We start from the raw sequence: 23,405 nt of genomic DNA on the forward strand, positions 1-23,405 counted from the left end.
AAACGGCGTAAAACCCAACTCACTCACTCACAGCGTGTCAGCTTGGTATACGAGGAAAGCGCGAAGTGGTGCCATTTTTTAGATGTTTACCTCCATTGAAACACATGTACGGTCGTCGTTGTACATAACTCTCTGTCTGTGTTGGTCTCGGGGAAGAAACGCTTGTTCCATCGGCGTTGTCGCGTAGTGAGTTCCACACATGAAGGAGTTGGAAGATGACAATGCCACTCATTTAAGCCATATAGTTCCCTTTTAAACATTCCGAGATAGTGAACGATGTTTCAGAGGCTACTTTCAGTGGGAATGTGTGCGCGGAGGGGAGTGACCAAGCTAACATTTAGTCAGAAATAGAGTTATGTAATGTTTGTTTGTTTGTTTGTTTGTTTGTTGTATAACACCGCACTCAGCAATATTCCAGCTATATGACGGCGGTCTGTAAATAATCGTGTCTGGATTAATCAGACAATCCATTGATTTATGTCATAAGCATCGACACACGCAAGTCAGCTAGCCTGACTACCCGATCCCGTTAGTCGCCTTTTACGGCAAGCATAGGTTGCTGAAGACCTATTCTACGCCGGATCTTAACGGGTCTTATGTAAAAATATACTTGTATAAGTGAGAATGGTAACTGGAATGTATAAGAAAATAAATAAATAATAACAATATATAAAAAATTTACTTTCTTGAGCCGAGGCAGTCTAGACATGTTAAGTCATTCTAGACTTGAGTTGAATTTATTTCTTTATTTAATCTATGGGTTTGGGAGTATTAGTGAGTGTGAGTTCACTTAAGCACCTTTTGACAGATGTCACACGTTATGTTTGGTATAAGCACATTACGTTGTGATTAAAACATTGAAAACAACGATTGCAAGACCATGTGACCGTATAATTGTCGAAAGCAATTATTATTTAACTGAAACACGAATCCTTAGATGGGCGTGGGATGGAGATTTTCCGAGATGGCATTTCGCACCGTGTATTTAAATAAAGAGACGGTGTTTGACAAGGAAACTGCAAACAATTCCATTACTTCGTCAGAACTTCTGGTCGTAAGATAATACCGTACGGTTTTTTAATAATAAATCAATCTTGAAACAATCTATTTTCTTTCATACAGTGTTTTTTTAATGTGTTTGCTTCACTCTAGTCGATATGAGCTTTTCTCCATTGTTGTATTTATTCATTCGATTTGAGTCAATACTATTTAAAAAGCTGTGGTTACAAATCTATCAGCCCAAATACGAACGTTTCAACATTAAAGAATTATACACACAATACTCATTCAACCTTCTCGGAAACAGAAACACGTGACGCGTTAAGTTCAATTAAAGAACTTTATTTTGATTATTGATGCGTGTCCGAGGCCAGTGTGTACGGCACAACGTCACACGTGACATGGTGAATGTACAGTCTCTGTCTGGAGACACGCCGGTCACATCGCTTAACACGGGACTGTCGCGGGCTCGATAAAGCCACTGCAAATCAAGTGGTGCATGCAATCAATGACTAGGTTGTGTTGAATCGGGGTAATGCAGGCTGACAAAACGCACTCCGCCTCAACACCAACTGGTATTTGTCTGATAGTATTTTATAGGTAATCACTTCCAGTGTTTGAAATAGCTTTAAAACCCTTAAAGACAGGTGACCCAAAAGTGTTGCCTGTTCTTCTTGAATGTTACCTGCCCACATTCAGACATTATAAATATTAAAATATCGCGACACAAGAGACAGATCGCATCATGATTCAGTGAAATAATGCAAACAATTACCAGAGAATCTACGAGGAGTTATAATAAAACTGAATCCGTAAATCGTCCGAAAATTTTCTGACAGACAGTCGGGCAGGCGAAGGAAAATTTCACGCAGCCCGACAGAAAAGTTACCAGCCACGGGCAGGCACAACATCACCGGGTGTTGGCAGTTTGTATGGACATATCGCCGGATATTGGCAGTTTGTATGGACATCATACCGGATGTTGGTAGTTTGTATGGACATATCACCGGATGTTGGCGGTTTGTATGGACATCATACCGGATGTTGGTAGTTTGTATGGACATATCACCGGATGTTGGCAGTTTGTATGGACATCATACCGGATGTTGGTAGTTTGTATGGACATATCACCGGATGTTGGCAGTTTATATGGACATCATACCGGATGTTTGCAGTTTGTATGGGCATATCACCGCATGTTGGCAGTTTGTATGGACATATCACCGGATGTTGATAGTTTATATGGACATCATACCGGATGTTGGCAGTTTGTATGGACATATCACCGGATGTTGGCAGTTTGTGTGGGCATATTACCGGATGCTGGTAGTTTTATGGATATATCACCGGATGTTGGTAGTTTAGATGGAGATCATACAGGATGTTGGCAGTTTGTATAGGCATATCACCGGATGTTGGAAGTTTGATATTTGGTAATCCTTATGTACAATTCTTTCCAGTGTGTGCTGAACATGTTCCCTCTGCGTGCGTGCGTGCGTGCGTGCGTGCGGTATTTCGTGAGGTATCTACCGTGTGACGCATGATTATCAGCTTCAGACCGGATGCTGTATGCCGGCGTTCCCTTCTACTTTGTGTTCCGACTAACCCACGGGCCAGGCAATCATGCCAGAACTTTAACACTGAACACAGATATCTTACACGAAAGTCTCCTACGTGTACTTTAACATGGCGGTACAAGTCGACTACATGGCTTCCTGCAGATAAACATGGGGATCATGTAAGTACATAAACATGGCGGTACAAGTCGACTACAGGGTTTCCTGCAAGGTACACACAGACATCATGTACGTGTACGTAAACAGGGCGGTACAAGTCGACTACAGGGTTTCCTGCAGGGTACACACAGGGATCATGTAAGTACCTAAACATAGCGGTACAAGTCGACTACAGGGTTTCCTGCAGGGTACACACAGGGATCATGTAAGTACCTAAACATAACGATACAAGTCGACTACAGGGTTTCCTGCAGGGTACACACAGGGATCATGTAAGTACCTAAACATAGCGGTACAAGTCGACTACAGGGTTTCCTGCAGGGTACACACAGGGATCATGTAAGTACCTAAACATAACGATACAAGTCGACTACAGGGTTTCCTGCAGGGTACACACAGGGATCATGTAAGTACCTAAACATAGCGATACAAGTCGACTACAGGGTTTCCTGCAGGGTACACACAGGGATCATGTAAGTACCTAAACATAGCGGTACAAGTCGACCACAGGGTTTCCTGCAGGGTACACACAGGGATCATGTAAGTACCTAAACATAGCGGTACAAGTCGACCACAGGGTTTCCTGCAGGGTACACACAGGGATCATGTAAGTACCTAAACATGGCGGTACAAGTCGACTATAGGGTTTCCTGCAGGGTACACACAGGGATCATGTAAGTACCTAAACAAAGCGGTACAAGTCGACTACAGGGTTTCCTGCAGGGTACACACAGGGATCATGTAAGTACCTAAACATGGCGGTACAAGTCGACTACAAAGTTTCCCTCAGGGTACACACAGGGATCATGCATTTACCCTCGGTAAAATGTGTTTTTCGATATTAGCTTTTAGCAATATTCCAGCAACATCATGGGGGACACCCAAAATGGGCTTAACACATTGTACCAACGTTGGGTGTCGAACTCGGGTCTTTGGCGTGACAAGCTAACGCTTTAACAGAAAGGCTACCCTACCCTACTTGATATTAGAAACAGTAAGAATAGATTCCAAGCAAACTGTTGTATTCCGTGTGATCGTACCCCCACAAACAAAAAACATACAATACCTCCCATCATGCGAGCTGAGGCCGTGCCACAGGGAACTTTCGTAGATCAAAGTATATTTTACTGTGTTTGATATTCGCCATTCTATTAACATGGTCAACAAACAGAATATGTTTCTAATAATGTCCACAGCCTGACTCCTAACTATGTAACCCCGTGCCGTTAAAGTCGAGTGAGAGGGACGCTAAGTTCGTCGAGTAAATAGCTCATTTTGTTGACATTACTGCCTGTTCGTGCGATCCTGCAAATAGCTCTGAATGTTGTTTGGCCTCTCAACAGTGTATACGTCTTTATATACTATTCAAAAGAAGTTAAAGACCACCCGATTTTTTCATAATACTATAGCTAATCTTTCATGCTATTACTTCATATTTATATAGTTAATCGTTCATAGTAGCCTTTCATATTACTATAGTTAACCTGTCATGATATTATTTCATACTTATATCGTTAACCTGTAACAAGTGTTATATTTGGGATAACACTTTCTTTGTAAAGAACATATTCTCGTACTTTATTTTTCAGGATTCGAACCCACACTGCCAGAGTGAGGCACCTAATCGCCAGCACACAAGGTCAGAGATCTAACCCACTCAGCCACCGATGCTTCCACAAAATGAAAGTCCAACTGGAAGTCTAGATCATGTACCCCTTTAACAGTCTAGATCACGTGCCCCTCTGACAAGTGTAGATAGGCACGGCTCGCGTGCCCGAAAGCTTTGAACACACAATGCCTTTTAGAAAGTGGTCAAATGCAACAAATGTCATATTTGGGATAACACTTTCTTAGTAAAGTACAGATTCTCGTACTTTTTTTGTAATAGGTTGAGCTCCTTTATATAGTTAACCTGTAATGAGAGAATAACTATAGTAATATGAAAGAATCGGGTGGTCCCCTACTTCTGGTGAGTAGAATATCTAATGGACAAAAGCCACATGAGTGAATGTTGTCTAACGCCGCTGCTGTCCGCAATATTCCAACTACCAGTAAATACATGAAAATGTTCGAGTCTGGACCAGGTAAACCAGTAGTCGAATGTATGAACAACGTCGCGTGACGGCAGATACCTATCAACATTCCCTCACGTTCCGATCCATTGTTATCTAGGTGTTCGAACGTCTGCTGATAGAGCCCATGTTACCGGTCAATCAATGCACGATGCCAGTCGGTAAACAGTGTTACTGTGTCAAGCAGTGGTTGATATTACACCTTGACATCCCCTTTATCAAACTGACAGGCACAGAGGTGAAGTCAAAGTAGTTTACAATTGCAATGTTATCTGAGCCGTGGTTCCACCCGCACTGTTCACGTCATTACTTACCCTTCATCACTTGTTAGTCCCGGGAAATGGAGTGTATGGAAAACATTAGCATGAAACTTGCTAGAAACGTATTTCAGTTATAACGAACAATTAGAAAACAATGTAAAAGATTGAACGCTTGCTCTTTCATATTTCATGTAGCCCTTTCATATTTCATGTTGCCCTTTCATATTTCATGTTGCCCTTTCATATCTCATGTAGCCCTTTGATATTTTATGTAGCCCTTTGATATTTCATGTTGGACCTTCATATTTCATTTCTTACTTTCATATTTTGTTTTGCACTTTCTTACATGTCCTTTCATATTTCATTTTGCACTTTCATATGGTATGTTGCACTTTCATAATTCATGTTGTACTTTCATATTTCATGTAGCCCTTTTATATTTTGGTGCACTTTCATATTTCATGTTTCACTTTCATATGTCATGTTGCACTTGTCATGTCATGTTGCACTTTCATGTTCATGTTGGCGGTCTGTAAAATAATCGAGTCTGAACCAGACAATCCAGTAATTGACATCATGAGCATCGACCCACGCTGTGTTTTCATGTCATGTTGCACGTTCATATTTCATGTTTCACTTTCATATTAATATTGCATTTCATGTTCCATGTAACACTTTCATATTTCATGTTGCACTTTCATGTTGCACTTTCATAGTTCATGTTTCACTTTCATATTTCATGTTTCACTTTCATAGTTCATATTTCACTTTCATATTTCATGTTGCACTTTCATATTTCATGTTGCACTTTCATATTTCATGTTGCACTTTCATATTTCATGTTGTCCGTTTGTTCATATGCTGCCTTCGTAGACATTTTTCTTCTATTGTCCATGCGCTGCCTTCATATTATACGTTTTATATCTCCTACATTGCCTTCATACTTGCTTCATTTGTACAACTACATGTATATCAATTCCAGAATATTCCAATTGTTGATGTTTTATTATCCACCTTTCTTGACAATGCTGACAATGTGAAACATTTTTGGTTATTTTCTGGTAAATAAAAATAACATCCATTGACAGTTTCAGATGGAATTCTGAATATCAAAATTAGCTAAAAAAAGAAGCATCAATTCATCAAAGTGAATGACACCTGGTTTTGTTTTCCATTTCCAACAAGCAAAGAACAATTCAAAGCAAACAATGTAACAAAATTGTCAATGACTGAACACGTCAAATTATATGACCAGAAACTAAACAAATATGAAATGGTGTCGTGGAAACATTGACTGCAACTGATGGGCATCTTCTCTGTTAATGGCAGAAATGGGCTTCACACAATGTACCCATGTGGGGAATAGAACCAGGTGTATTCGGCATAATGAGCGAATGCTTTAACCCCTAGGCTACCCCACCATCCTACCCCACCATCCGTCCCAAACATCCTACCCCACCATCCTACCCCACCCCAGAATATCTAATGATGGGTCCATAAAGCTAACAACATGGAAGACAATACAAAATATGCTTGGATGACAACAAGAATAATCTCCTCCATTGAGAAGAAATAGGAAGATATAAAATACAAAATATAGACTGTAAAATAGACTACATTTGGAGGAAAGTTCCAATCTTTCCCTTAAGGCATACAGGTTAATACATGTATATAAAGAACTTAAAATATAAGAAAAAATCAAGCAATTTTCACAGATTCATAGAAAAAATTAAGGTTAAAATGGGATGGATCTTAAAAAGCAGTGGTAAGGCAGATTTGCCTTTGTATCAAACTAGAAGCTGAGACAATCAAGTTAAGGAAAAACACACCTGTACATTGCACAAGAAACCTGTATTGAACATATGGGAGAAACTTCTATAACCTATGCACCTATCAATGTCAAGTCTAAAGTATTCTCAAATTAACATATTTGAATAAACACTGTTGGGATTGTCTTACAATAAAGGATTGTCATTCGTTACCACTCGCCCATTTCCGTAACCTGCAAGAAGACTCATCCCCCCTATCGATTAACGTTATCTGCAAAAATACGACAAACCAATCAGAATGCGCGTATGATTTCAAGTTCTTCGTCAAAGAATCCCTCAGAAATATTTTTTGATTTTACATATGTCTTGCATATAAAAATATACCCAAGACACAGTAAAATGCGTTCAATCATACTGTATAATTCCGCACGTCCCGATGTGCTTAAAATTGTATCTGAAATATATATAATATATGGGGAAATAAATGTGCACCACTACGCAACGAGTTGACAATTGTTGTAGGTATGCCTGTTTGCACTAAGACGGAACCCAGTCGCAAAAATGGCCATAAGAGGGGCACGAGTCGCTATTCGGCTTGTCCCGGAATAACACGAGTTGGTCACGAATGTGTCTGTGTGTGTCTGGTTAATGCCGCACTCAGCAATATTCCAGCTATATGATGTCAGCCTGTACATAATTTAACACACAACGGGTATGAGGACATACAAACAACCAAGTCACCAAGACCGACCGACGAAGCTGCTTCTTGCGACCAGCATATATTGCTGGGGACACATTCCAATCCAGGTGTATGTTTCATTTTCTCGTTTGATAACATTTCAATGGTACATGGACTGTTGAGAAACAAACTCGTCACCATCCAGGTTCTACAGATGAACTAGGGTGTATGTACTACACAACGTTTCCTAACTGTACATGTACTTCAACTCAATGATACATCAAATGAAAATAGTATCAAATATGAACATACTGTGTAGTACATATCAATATCAGTAAATCTGAAACAATCTCAGTTGCCATGAGATTGAAATAGAACAAAATTTATAAGTAAACTTGATGTTCAGAATGTGTTTGTTTCCATCACCCGGCTCATCATGCTACAGATATTGTCGGACTTTTCAGCCTGAAAATTGAGGTGATTACTTTCTCTCTACTTACACAGAACCATCTTTTCAGTGACACTGATACAAAGTACGGTACAACCATTAGCCGTGAGCATTACAAACAAGTCTCGGCTATGTTCATAGGGATGTTCATAGTGATGTTCATGGTGATGTAGATGGTAGATGGTGGTAGTTCCCCAGCTTTTGAGTGAGTATGGTTTTATGCCGCTTTCAGCAATGTTCAAACAAAATCATGGCGGGGGAGACCAGAAATGGGCTTCACACTTTGCACCCCTGTGGGGAAATCAAACCGGTGTCATCCGCGTGACGAGCAATCGCCGTAACCGCTAGGCTACACCACCGCCCCCTGATGGTTTTGAATCATGGAGGTGTAGGACTACCATGTCAGACTCGGCCAGTCACGCCATGTTCGATTGTCAAACGTCCATGGATCTTTACAGTTTAGTTGAATTTAAGAAACTTGGAATAATCATATTCAATAAACATTGTAAAAATGGACCCAACATTGTTTTCCTGTTTACAGTTTCATGGTTTATAAAATCTAAACCAAAAAATTCATTTTGACTCAATTTCAATAAGTAGTATAAATAAATGTTACAAGATAAGAAAAAAGGGGGCGATCCATCCACAAACTAAAACACAGCACAGCACACAGTTCTTTCTCTCACACTAAACTAACTCAAGATTTTAAACACTCAGGATGATCTTTGATTCAAACTTCAATAATAAACTGCTTTGAGTCTCCAATACACCAATGCTGTACGTAACATCAGCCACTGCTTGCATAGGCCTGTACAACCACTAGAGTATCCATACAGTGTTTGCAACACTCAGCAATATTCCAGCTATATGACCGCATCTGTAATTAATCAATCTGCATCGATCTACACAATAGAAATACGATGACATGCATCAACCAAGTCAGCGAACCTGGCCACCCGATCCCGAGAGTCACCTCTTACGACAAGCAAAGTCGCCTTTTACGACCAGCATTGGATGCTGAAGACCTATTCTACCCCTGATCTTCACGGGTCCCACAGCAGTTGGATCCCTAGGTGGCCCTAATTTATTTGAGTAGTGTAGTATTTGAACTTAATTCTTGGACATAACAGAAACCTTAAACTTACTATTCAGGCCTCAAAGTTTAAATTTTTACCAAGTAGCCATATGGCTACAAGTATTTTTTTTCCAGGTAGCCAGTGGTAAAATTAAGAAGTCCAGCCAATAGTGTAGGTAGCCAAAAGCATTTGAAATTATCTTTGATCAAATAACTATTATTGTATATTAGTGGAAACTGTACTTGAGTTTTGTTATTTGTGACTCGAACAATGATGCAATTTATGTCAGTAGATAATATAGGTATATCCTTGCTTATCCAATAAACTATCAGTGAGTGAGTGAGTGAGTATGGTCTTACGCCGCTTTTAGCAATATTCCAGCAATATCACGGTGGAGGAAAACAGAAATGGGCTTCACACATTGTGCCCATGTCGGGAATCGAACTCAGGTCCTCGGCGTGACGAGCGAACGCTTTAACCACTAGGCTACCCGACCGCCCCCAATAAACTATCAACTAAAATAAAATACTAATTACATTAATATTTATGTATTTCAGTTCATTTTTAACTTTAGGAGGAATTATTTGCGAGTACAATTAGTAGCAGACTTGTTTATTTTTGTGTCTAAATATGTGTAGCAATAGAATTTAGTCGCCACAAGATATTGAACAAGGTTGTCATTTGGCTACCTCTGAATTTTAGACAGTAGACAAATTGAAAATTTGGTCGCATTGGCGACCGTTTTAGTTGCAACTTTGAGGCCTGCTATTAACTGACACACTAGCTCCATTTCACAGAATCTAAATTGGTGTGAACACACTTCTAGCAGAATAGGTTATTTGAGTTTAAACACACACCAGACATTTCCAGACTCGACAACCATTACGATAAAACCTATGTCAATGTAGCTGATACTGTAGGTCTGGAGACAGTTTCAGAACAGGAGACGAATAATCTCTACACGCCAATATGGCTATTGAAGATCTATGTGTTAATAATTCCATGAAAAAAATGTGGAGCAATGTTAAACTGTAAAGTAAGAAAATCCTATACGTATGCATAAGAAAATACTATTATGATTCTACAATTATAATGCCAGTGATTTCTACTAGTCCCTATACCTTAACACTTGGGCAGTTTGGCAAGGACTATAGGACTTGCCCTAATTTCTAACGCTGAATGCCCATGTTCATATCTGATGCTGGTATGAACAAAATACTGCATAATATTAATAAAAAGCCAGAGACAAAAAACAGGCTTTTTCACTTTTCTCTGATAATATATTTGGTAAAAAATACCACTTCAATTAACTTTGTTCAAATGAATTAATTAAAATTGAGAGACAATGGAGCCATAACAATCCTTTGCTGAACTTGAGGATGGCTAAGCATACTTGATGTAAATATCAAACAACATATGTACAGTTGTTATAGAAATATAACACCACATTACCAATTACCATGGCAACATTATTATTATTACCTAGTAATATATATTACAATAATGGAATATTAAGAACTTTGAAGAGGAGTTTTGGAAACACTTCTGTGTTCAAGTCCATTCTGAACATGACCATTGGTGGGTTTAATGTCTCCATTGGTGGCCTTAATGTCACCATTGTTGTTCGATTCAGAATTTGTTTCAACAGCCTTCCCGTTGGTTGACTGCTTGTCTGTCTTTGGATTCCTCTTAATTCTGGAATAGGGCCCAATCTCAGGGTCAGTGATGAAGTCGTAGATGACCTTGACCCATGACCTATGACAGGGTAGATTGTCATAATACTCAGGTGCAATCTTCTTTACCTGAAAGTGAACAAGTTTTTGATAGATTATACATATTGCAGCATTGCTTGTGTTATATATAGTGGTACTGCGTAAAACATATGTAACATGTTTTGTTGTTATTTGTAGCATTTAACCCACAATTGACATCGAAATTCCTTCACAAATGAAACTGATCGCCAAAACAGATCCCATTGTGCATAAAAAGCAAAAAAGTGGTGAATATTAAATGATTGGATCACTGAAAATTGATGACATGAGGGGCTAGTTTCCAAACGTAGTGATTCACTTGATCCCTAAGTAGTCACATCGATCCGAATCTTTGTTGATCAAACAATTTATGGACTGATTATTTCAGAGAGAAACTAACAATCCAACTTTTCCATATGACACAACCCTAATGTAAACGTCCTCTTTCAAAGCCAAGTTACCAATGTGCTAAAACCAAGTGACCCATGTGCTAAAACCAAGTGACCCATGCGCTAAAAACTCCTATCCTGTTCCTGCAGTTACGGTAATTATCAAGTCTTACAATACAGTAGTGGTGGGACGATACAACGATGCATTGTTGGATCACAATTTGTATCTGCTCGATACAAGTATCGATCACAGTCGCACACAAAGTAAAAAAATCAATTCTGACCTTAATTGTTTGCTTTAATAACAGTTCCACTAAACACTAATCATTAGTGTAAGTTAATAGTGAAAACATACATATTCTCATTTGTTGTGCCTACAATTAAGTTCACTACACCACTTGTTTACTTTACAAGATCCTCGTATTTCCTGTAAGGACCCTTACAATTAGTAACTGGGGTCCCCTGGACCCCTAGTTTTGTAGATCAAGGTAACACCCTGCATATGAGTAATATTCACCTGTGGCAGGTTACATCCAGGGATGTTGGGGAAGTCGTGGTGTTCATTGTGGTAGCCGACGTTGAAGGTGAGATAGTTGAGGCAGCCGTAGTAGGAGTAGGTCTCATATCCCTTGATGAACATGTAATGCTCCGAGATGAAGTGCCCAGCCAGCGGATGCATGCCCGTGGCCATTAAGGTCCCAGCCACCAAATACACCAAAGACTTCGCTCCAAAGAAATATGCAATAGCAGCGTTGAAAGAAAACTGTATGACAACATTAATAACCTCCAAGGTTGTCAGTGGCTTTGGGTAGACAAACAGAGGTCGCAGAGCATAGAACCAGGGCTGCAACAACACCCATATAAACTTGGTCATGGTGTTGGTGAAGAACTGCCCCTCCAGTTTGCAGGGGATGTCAACATCACGCATATCATCCCCCTGATACTTGTGATGCTCCAGATGGTACTTCTTGAAGGAGATGGACATCGGAATGCCGATGGGAAGATTGGCCCAGAATCCTAGTATTCGGTTTGCTAGTGGTCTACTATGTCCGAACGCCAAATTGTGAGAAATTTCATGGACGGCAAGTGTCAATGAGTGGTTGATGGTACCACCAAAACAGTAAGCCAACAACACCACAGTTACCCACGATGCATCTTGGATAAAGTAGGCTGCTAGGATCTGCACCAGGACCATCAATGTCACAATGTACTTCAGGTTGGGATTAGTGCCCATCAACTTCTTCACCTGGGGATATTTGGCTGAAAACAGAAGCATGAGAAAGTTTTAGCTTGTTTTGTTAATTGTTTAAATGAGTGTGTCAACTGATTTGCTGAACACTTAATGGGGATTCAGTTTTGAAATTTTACTCAGAAATATAGATCTTCATCTTTACGAAATAACGCTTCTGTGATGATGAGTTGTCAAAAGGAAGACCTAGGTTTTCTCTCGTCTCGAAGAGATCAATGAACAAATGGACACCATAGGGACAGAAGAGTGTCATGGGATTTGGAAATATACATACTTTTCTAAATTTTATTTTCTACTTAAATTATACATGGCATAGAGCAGTGAATTAAAATATTTACATAAATTTGATATACCCCTCACATCAAATCCAAAATGGTACATATGCAAAAATCATGAAGATGGATATCACTGGTGAAATGTAACTAACCTACAGGTTATTTCATACATGAGGTTGCGGGTCATAAATATATTTGGGCAGAAACAACAACCTTTAATGTTATTACAGAGAGAATTAGGTGGCCTCTTAGCTGTGTGTCCCCTTGACCTGCATCGTGCTAAAGGATCATGCTATACTTAGGCCCTCCATAGCTCTGTACAAACACGCTGTTGTCATTCCACTTTAACCTAGCATTGTAAAGTATCCTTGATAAACAGATTACAAATCCTCATTCAAAATGATCTCACCTTTTTAAGCAGTACATATTTCATGAGTATCATATTTACTGAGTTTTTTTACACAAGGGCTGATAATGTGTAAACCTCGAGCAGCTCTTCAAATATTCAAATATAAAGGAGACATTCATCTGTACACACTACACTGGTCGACTTTCTAGATCAGAGTACAGGAGGAAGAGTGGAAAGAACACAAGCCTAGTACACAAACAGTAGTCTGTGCAAACTAAAGCTTTATCAGGGGTTTAGATCGGCCCATTTACCAGGAGACTACTTGTCATCCTAAATGTCCTGAATGTTTTGTTCAAAAGCGCTAATAGATGAGTTAGAGAGTATGTTTTAACACATTGTACCCATGGTGGGAATCAAACCTGGCTTTGGCTTGACAAGCGAACGCTTTAACCACTTGGCAATTCTGCCGCCCAGTGATTTTTAAAAATGTCTTATCGAAGATAAAGACAATGAAATGTCCTAACACCATGCGTCCCTATTAAAGTCACTGTATATCTGATATCTAATAGCTGGTACTTGCCAACATACGTCCATATAGGTAGGACAGTTAGTTTTCTTTCCGCATGTACCACTTAGATAACATTCGAAACTTTTGCTGGTTTTAAACAAAATTCTCAATGATTACTTTCACATACTATATTCAACTTATCAATCTTCCTGGGTGCTCAGGACATGTAGAAAAGGGTTATATTATGGTGCGGATTGTTGCTCATGTCACAGCTCTGTCCAAACTCAGACACTCAGTCACTGATTGCAAACTGTATATCAATCAATCAATCAATCAATCAATCAATCAATCAAAGCCACATGGCCAATAGTACAGCTGTAAGTTAACTTATATTTAGGTCACAAGTCCAGGGTGTGACATCTTTGTTGATCTCATTTTAAATAATTTACATATTCATAAAGCTATCAAGCATGACAGTAGCTAGACAGTATGTAACAACACACGCTATGACACAGGTACCTAGACAGTATGTAACAACACACGCTACGACACAGGTACCTAGACATTATGTAACAACACACGCTACGACACAGGTACCTAGACAGTATGTAACAACACACTCTACGACACATGTACCTAGACAGTATGTAACAACACACGCTACGACACATGTACCTAGACAGTATGTAACAACACACGCTACGACACAGGTACCTAGACATTATGTAACAACACACGCTACGACACAGGTACCTAGACAGTATGTAACAACACACGCTACGACACAGGTACCTAGACAGTATGTAACAACACACGCTATGACACATGTACCTAGACAGTATGTAACAACACACGCTACGACACATGTACCTAGACATTTTGTAACAACACACGCTACGACACAGGTACCTAGACAGTATGTAACAACACACACTACGACACAGGTACCTAGACAGTATGTAACAACACACTCTACGACACATGTACCTAGACAGTATGTAACAACACACGCTACGACACAGGTACCTAGACAGTATGTAACAGCACACGCTACGACACATGTACCTAGACAGTATGTAACAACACACGCTACGACACAGGTACCTAGACAGTATGTAACAACACACGCTACAACACAGGTACCTAGACAGTATGTAACAACACACGCTACGACACATGTACCTAGACAGTATGTAACAACACACGCTACAACACATGTACCTAGACAGTATGTAACAACACACGCTACGACACAGGTACCTAGACATTATGTAACAACACACGCTACGACACAGGTACCTAGACAGTATGTAACAACACACGCTACGACACAGGTACCTAGACAGTATGTAACAACACACGCTACGACACATGTACCTAGACAGTATGTAACAACACACGCTACGACACAGGTACCTAGACAGTATGTAACAACACACGCTACGACACATGTACCTAGACAGTATGTAACAACACACGCTACGACACAGGTACCTAGACAGTATGTAACAACACACGCTACGACACATGTACCTAGACAGTATGTAACAACACACGCTACGACACATGTACCTAGACAGTATGTAACAACACACGCTACGACACAGGTACCTAGACAGTATGTAACAACACACACTACGACACAGGTACCTAGACAGTATGTAACAACACACGCTACGACACATGTACCTAGACAGTATGTAACAACACACGCTACGACACAGGTACCTAGACAGTATGTAACAGCACACGCTACGACACATGTACCTAGACAGTATGTAACAACACACGCTACGACACAGGTACCTAGACAGTATGTAACAACACACGCTACGACACAGGTACCTAGACAGTATGTAACAACACACGCTACGACACAGGTACCTAGACAGTATGTAACAACACACGCTACGACACAGGTACCTAGACAGTATGTAACAACACACGCTACAACACAGGTACCTAGACAGTATGTAACAACACACGCTACGACACAGGTACCTAGACAGTATGCAACAACACACGCTACGACACAGGTACCTAGACAGTATGCAACAACACACGCTACGACACATGTACCTAGACAGTATGCAACAACACACGCTACGACACAGGTACCTAGACAGTATGTAACAACACACGCCACGACACAGGTACCTAGACAGTATGTAACAACACACGCTACGACACAGGTACCTAGACAGTATGCAAACCTACAACTCACCAAATCAATAACATTGGTTCAGAAACCATCTGGTATCCATAGCAACCATTTGAATCAATATCTGTCCTAAACAAGGTTGTCATGTTTATATTTCTCTGTCAATCAATCTCTCACACATCACTTCCTAACTGGATTGGGAACAGACTTTTGACAGCATTATCGCTAGTGGTGTAAAGATATGCCGATATAGTATTGTACCGCAATACAAGGCCCCTGATACAATTCCTGTATCATGATACATACAATACAATTCATTGCAAGTTGTATTGGTGTAAAAACATGTGAATAATAACAGACTCTTACACTTATCATGCTTATGCAGACTCTAGTATTTCATGGTTGGACATAAAGTACAACATTCACAGCTCCATCTAGCCAATATACTGTAAACAGCTTTATTTCTGCGCCGTTAAAATATTGTGAATACCACATCAAAGACAATACTGCGACAAGATATTTTAGCGAGTTGCCGTGTTGAGATGACCCCTCGATTACTAAACAATAGACTGCTTCTCTCCAAAGCTACCGGTAGTTAATCAGAGGTGGCAGGGAAAGTTGAACGGAAGGGATTGCGACCAATTATCAAATACATTAATTGACTCAACTCAGTGTCATGACCGTGAGTTTGAATGCAAACTATATAAGAAAGATTTTAATGAAAGTTTGTCACTCACAAATTGTGACAATGTGGAGATACGTAATGGTACAGAGACGACAGAGACCCTGGGTTTACCTGACCCAGCCAAAGCTGAAACTCAAGAGAAATCAGCGAGAATGGCAGCGACAAACAAGACTATCATTGAAGAATGTCAGGAGAAAGACATTATTTTTGCGTTTTTTAATTTTTGCGATTGAGTCTCGTTCACAAAACACGCAATAATAAAACGGTAGCAAAAAATTCCCTGTTTACAGTATTTCTCTCCTACAATAGCCCATCTTTGATCTCTGAAATTTAATAACAAATGTTTATGGGATGTGATTTATTCCAACAAGAAAGAATAATAACTTGTCAGTTGAATTGTATCGCACCCACAGTATCAGGATACATTCGTATCATGACCCACCGTATCATTACACCTCTAATTATCACACCTATCAAAACGAGAAACAGATATTTCACTGACAGCATTATCACACCTTTCAAAACTGGGGATAGACATTTCAATCTATCAACATCACTTCCTGATTGGTAACAATGGACAGACACTTCCCTGATAGCATTATCACACATATCAAAACTAATCCATAATATTGACCTCGATCTATAAACCAACAGTAAACATTCTGTGTCCATGACTGCGCTGATCAAGGCCAATTATGATTAATAAATCCCTCCGCGTCCAGCCAGTCACCATGTCCCGTAATGTTGCCTAGTGGTGGCTGTAGGAAATATCCCTGTCATGTCGGTGTAATCGGTTTCACACCAGGCCTGCTCCCATTGCCATGAATCATCCCACACCTGTTGCAGTTCTGTATAGCTTGAACACAACAATCCATATTTTCAACACCCACTTCCCAACAAGACTCTCCCAAGTGATTTAACAGCCTGCATTTGTCATAGGGTTGGTCAGTCGCGTACAGAGGTTTTATTTGTGTATCTGCTGAGTATTGTTTGTTCAATTAGTGATATAAACATGGGTATTTACCACGACATGTACATAAATCTAAGTGTGAATTTTCTTAAATACAACCAGCACCATGGCTGCAAGCCTAAACAATCTACCGGTACTTCATTTCTTAAAGCCCTGGCTTAATCTTTAAAACAAAAATATACACTTTTCACGTTTAACATGTTTAATATGTGTTAATTCAAAAACATGTTCAGTCAAATTCATATTTCACATTTATCAGAAGTTTGTTTGTTTGTTCATGTTGTGTGTTGTTTTATGGGCGTTTGTTTGTTTGTTTGTTTGTTTGTTTGTTTGTTGGTGGTGGAAGTGGTGGTTTTTGATGTTTTTTTTGTTTTTTGGGGGAGTAATTAACTATGTAAGATGCCAAAATCCTAGTTCTTCAAAATATTAAATTACCAAGAGTGCTCCAGTAAGTGACACCATATGGTAAACACCATAAATTTGCGGCACATGTAACAACCATTTGAGGTATCAAACCCAGATCTTTGGCCAGATGAGTTTAGGAGAGGTGGTCAACTTGCTAAGTATGAAAACTGGTTTTACAAAAACACCCCAGTTAGTCTTGCGAATGAATATAAATACCTGGGCATTTTATCTACTAAGACTTTGAATTTAGGAAAAACTGTCCACAAATTAGCTGTAAGGGCCAAGAAAGCAATGGTCATGTTACTTACCACTGTATCTAAATTAGAACCTGTTCCACCTAGAGTTTATTTTAAGCTATTTGAAGCCCAAATACAGTGTATCCTATTATACGGCTCAGAACTTTGGGGTTTTAAAAATATGAACCAATAGAGAAAATACATTTATATGCATGTAAAAAGTTTTTGAAGACAGGAATAAACACTCCAAACTGTATGGTTTATGGGGAATGTGGAAGATATCCGATGTACATTAATGCATATATCCGTTGTTTAAAATATTGGTTTAAAATTCTAGAAATGCACGAAGACCGCCTGCCTAGAAAAGCATACAAAATGCTACTTAATCTTGACAATCATGGGTACACAACATGGGCATCAAATATTTGTTATATGCTATTTTATCACGGTTTCGGTTATGTGTGGATGTATCAAGGTGTCGGTAATAAACATGATTTTTTAAGATTATTCCATAGAAAGTCACTAGATATGTTTCAGCAGGATTGGAGATTGACACTTGAAAATAGTTCAAGATATGTCATGTATAGATCTTTTGAATCGTTGATTGAACCTGAATTATATTTAAATGTTATAACACACAAATCTCTTAGCATAAATTATTCAAGATTTCGTCTCGGATTGTCTGAAATAATGGTTAATATTGAATGACATCGTTCTGTCCCGACGCCAATGAGATTGTGTCCTTTCTGTCCAACTTGTATAGAGGATGAACTTCATATACTGCATGTTTGTACTGTTTATACTGATCTAAGGGAAGCATATATTCCACAGAAATACCTGTGTTTATCAAATTTGTATTCATGTAAATCTCTGTTGAATTCTAATCATAAAAAAACAATTCTGAGGTTAGCACTTTTTGTTCATCATGCATTTTCTCGGTGCAAGAATCTTATAGTATCGTGAAGTCACTTCGTAAAATAATTGTATACATTCACTTTGTAACAGTGTCTCTACATATGTATTGTATGCAGCAGTTGTACTCACGGTTATTATCTCTTTGTACTCTTGTTTTGTATATGGACCGGAGGCCTTAAGTACAATAAAACCTCTTGAACTTGAACATAAAGCAATTCATGCAGTGATAGTTACAGACAGAAAAACATCCCAGAGGGCCATGCTGACCTACTTGTGTCTCAAACTCTTACAATACTTGTGTACTATATGTTACTATATTTGGCATTACACGAGGAGAGAGACATGCAACTACACCTGACGGATTTCAAATTTTCGGTTCAGCCATCTTATACTGCAAGTATTTTCATTCATATCACTACTCTAGCACTAGCAGTAGGCCTTCAAGGTTGAATGCTATACCAGGAATCCCAAAATGGGGATTTCAGATCATTCAAAAAACTATTCTTTCCTTTGATTACCTATTTCAAACTGAATGAAATACAATGTGTAATATTGTTTGCAATAGAGGGTAATGTGCTAAATAAATAAATTTGTGGATTAAAAAAAAAGCCATTAACAAGTCTGATATGAAAAGAATTTTCTCAAGACATCTTGAAGGTAGTTTATATTAAAAGACAGAAGCAAGAATATGGCTCCTGTTCATGACACAAGCCGAGAACCAACAAACTCACAACTAGAATATTGTTCATGGCTCAGTGATTCAGACTGCCTGGGGCCTGGGTCACTGACCCCTGGAATAGAGCAAAAAAAACACAGACTCTCCATTTCTGGTCATCTTTCCCAATGAATTTTTTTAACCTGGTGCATTAAATTGCCACAATAACCCAAAAGAATTCCAATCAATTTGAAGATGTGCACCTGTGTTGTAAGGCTAGGACAGGTAACTGGGTACTCAGGTCGGGTGGGTCCTGAGTAGGACTGGGTATTAGGGGTGAAACTATACAGCAAGGTCACGATACAATACGTATCACGATACGATATGTATCACAATATGAATATTTACGTCAAATCGTGTGGAATGTCTTGACTAAAAATATTGAAAACTGACAATGCACCGATGTATCATTTCACCCCTACCGGGAATCCACAAGTGATGTGATGTGACAAGTAAAACAAAACATGGTTACACGACACATTCACATTTCTTTCTGACTATGCACATAGACCTTCTGACATTTATATGTTTGAGTAAAGATAAAGTGTCAGTAAACTTCAATGTATATGATACATGATCAGATCATCTATGTGTATCCAAATAGTTTTTGGTTACAACAATTAACAGTCGGACATGTTGTACGGTACCCAACTTGAGACCTACAGCGGGTACCCGGGAAAATTCGCGTAACAGGGGTCAGGTACCCGGTAGTAAATTTGGACTTGTCCCCGCCCTAATGACTGTGTTCGCCATCAGTGACAAAACCATCAACGTGCAGGTAGACTGGTCTCTAAGCCAGATGAATTCAACTCATCAAATATAAGAAAGGACACAGATGAATGGAATATACGGGGTCCAGTTGAGTTACTGAGAGTACTTATATCTGATATTTGATTAGAGGCGACTTCTACCCTCTGACACGTTCGACGTGTGTCTGCATGAAGCGCCTTGCAATCACGATCTAGGCAATTATGTAACGTTTCGATTCTCAGCTGATTTCCAAGACTAAAGGTTATATTTACCGTTAGTGTTAGAATACATAACAAACAGATCTATTCCTTTCTGATCGGAATAAATTCAGTGGTATGACTGAACGCACGATCACATAGCGTGCATTGATGAAAACCTGTGAACCTGTGAAAGGGATGCCGGTCGCATCTCAACTCAATGGTGCAAGCAATGCATCACGAATTTCTCACCTAGGATTTCCTTCCGTCTCGTTGCATGAGGCTCCTCGGTATATGACCATTCGTAATCCGTTCTTGATACGTGAGCACCCATGGTTGTGCTCTGGTTGTGTGCAAGATTTATCTACGACCTTCCCACTAACGCAACTGTCAGATATATGTTCGTCGACACGAGCTCCTTTTCTTAATACGTCTCAGTACGCCTATGAGTAATGGGGGATTTAATAATTACTTCCCTTGATCTTAACCGAACAGCTAGTCTAGTCAATCGGGGTTTGACGTCTGTGCTTATTCAGGTTTATCGGACCACATGAGTTCGTGGATATGAATATTCATTAATACCACGTGATCAGTTCGGGCGGGATCGGACAATTCCGAAAAGGAAGAAATGAGCCAATGAAATGCTTGCCGATCTGCGTTTTTGAGATTGTTTCTCTGGTCAGAAACACAGCCTACCCAAACAGGTTCGTGTACGTGTAGATTGGATATCACGTGTAGAAGACGTGTTCGCTTCTGGGATTAGAATTTAAAATGATGATCTTGTACAATCTAACATGGAACTTAGTCAGAGACAGTGCCCGACTCTTTATGACACAAACACATATGAAGCGCTGAAGCAGGTTTTTCGTGTTAAAAGGATGAGAGACTTTTGGGATCACAAAAAAACAACACAAGTGTCAGATAAATGCCAAAAAGGAGACTTTCAAATTTGGTAGTCAATTTGTTACAAACATATTACCAAAAGTCTTAGTTATAGTGATATAAATGCGTTAAAACTCAGTATATCTGATCGCCCTGAATAAAACTTCCAAATGTATGAGCACCCCAGTATATAACAGTGACAAATATGATGTCTTAAGAACGAAAACTTTTTGAACAGGCAAAAATCGGGATTTTTCATTTTCAGTTTGGTTTGTTTTTCAGCAATCGTTTTCATTTTCCAAAATTATGAGATGCGATGATTGCGTAAGATATCGGAATTCGTGGGTATCTATGTTGAAAACTACAACATTGGGAACAAACGTACGGAGGCGTAGTAGGGCCACGGTGAAATTGTTTTTTGTTGTCTTAGTATCTCCTACGTAGGACTTACTATCTCCTACGTAGGAGATAGTTATTCGAGTCCATACTAAGTCCTAGTATATCCTACGTAGGAGATACTAAGTCCTAGGTAGAAGATATTAAGTCTTACGTAGGAGATAATTAGTCCTACGTAGGAGATACTTAGACACAAAAAATCACCGCGGCCCTGCTACGCTTCCGTACAAAGGCTTGGTGATATTGACCTTACAAAAAATGTCAGACATGAAACATGATTCGGCTTGCGTGCATATCAGAGAGAGTGTAATCCGCCAAAGAAAGAGCAGTTAATTGAGTGATACCATAATCCTTGAACAGCCTAGCTATAATGAGATCTGTATTTGGATTAACAAACGGGATGAGAAGGCTTAGGGATTATCTGGTCATGTGACGACTTAACTAACTACGTCATGCACCATGTATATGTTTGCGGTATAACTGTATTTAAGAAATAAACACGAATGGGAGTTGTTTATCGAACAATAAAACACTGCACGGGAGAATAATTTATTGGGGGGGGGGGATATTTTTTCCTGCAGTGATTTACTCTCCCGTCAGTAATTTATTGTACGATAAACAACTCTCACTCGCTGTATATTTCTTTCGCCATGTCGTTCATCTGCGTTGCCAAGTTACATATATGGGGAACAGCTCACTAGACACCTTCCTCTGAAAAAAATAACGTCGTCCAATTTACGACGTCATCAAATTGCAAGCTCATGTTCGAATCTCCAGAAATGACGTCATGATAGAACAATGTTTTATCATGAAATATACGATAGCTACGCGATAATACGTGGTTTATTTTTCGATTAAACATTGTTCTATCATGATGTCATTTCTGGAGATTCGAAACTTGATGAATTCGTAAATACGACGACGTTATTAAGGTAAAAATAACCTTATAAGATTATTCATTTCTTATTCAAGTTAACTTTCACAAGGAAAAATGTATTCTATAAAAAAATCCACGGCTACGGCACTGTTGGTAACGACGTTTACGTATTGCAAATCTAGGTAAAAATAACCTCATTGACAACGTCGTTAACTTATTGCATAACCAGGTAAAATAACCTCACTGAAAACGTCGTTTATTTATTGCATATCCAGGTAAAATAACCTCACCGACAACGTCGATAACTTATTGCATATCCAGGTAAAATAACCTCACTGACAACGTCGTTTATTTATTGCACATCCAGGTAAAATAACCTCACCGACAACGTCGATAACTTATTGCATAACCAGGTAAAATAAACTCACTGACAACGTCGTTTATTTATTGCATATCCAGGTAAAATAACCTCACCGACAACGTCGATAACTTATTGCATAACCAGGTAAAATAACCTCACCGACAACGTCGTTTACTTATTGCATATCCAGGTAAAATAACCTCACTGACAACGTCGTTAACTTATTGCATAACCAGGTAAAATAACCTCACCGACAACGTCGTTTATTTATTGCATATCCAGGTAAAATAACCTC

The 23,405-nt window shown here is 39.2% G+C and overlaps 1 protein-coding gene across 1 annotated transcript; it reads right to left on the reverse strand.

Moving 5' to 3' along the window:
• Nucleotides 1-6,057: 6,057 nt before the first annotated feature.
• LOC139442119 (sphingolipid delta(4)-desaturase DES1-like) lies at nt 6,058-21,065 on the reverse strand. Its single transcript, XM_071222920.1, has 3 exons — nt 20,847-21,065; nt 11,697-12,439; nt 6,058-10,841 (listed from the first exon to the last, which is right to left on the reverse strand). The coding sequence occupies exons 1-3, from the start codon at nt 20,926-20,928 to the stop codon at nt 10,551-10,553; spliced, it is 1,116 nt and encodes a 371-aa protein (XP_071079021.1). The 5' UTR covers nt 20,929-21,065; the 3' UTR covers nt 6,058-10,550.
• Nucleotides 21,066-23,405: the final 2,340 nt, after the last annotated feature.

Source organism: Haliotis cracherodii, unplaced genomic scaffold (assembly GCF_022045235.1).
Source record: "Haliotis cracherodii isolate W230 unplaced genomic scaffold, xgHalCrac1.p SCAF_5, whole genome shotgun sequence".
NCBI classification, from domain to species: Eukaryota; Metazoa; Mollusca; class Gastropoda; order Lepetellida; family Haliotidae; genus Haliotis; species Haliotis cracherodii.

Bases quoted from the DNA above. Each gene is read 5' to 3' on its own strand.
- LOC139442119 (XM_071222920.1), bottom strand. From the start codon at position 20,928: ATGGGTGCTCACGTATCAAGAACGGATTACGAATGGTCATATACCGAG. The intron at 12,440-20,846 runs GTGAGAAATTCG...TTCTGTTTTCAG, and splicing joins GAGACGGAAGGAAATCCTAG to CCAAATATCCCCAGGTGAAG. The intron at 10,842-11,696 runs GTGAATATTACT...GTTCACTTTCAG, and splicing joins CTGGATGTAACCTGCCACAG to GTAAAGAAGATTGCACCTGA.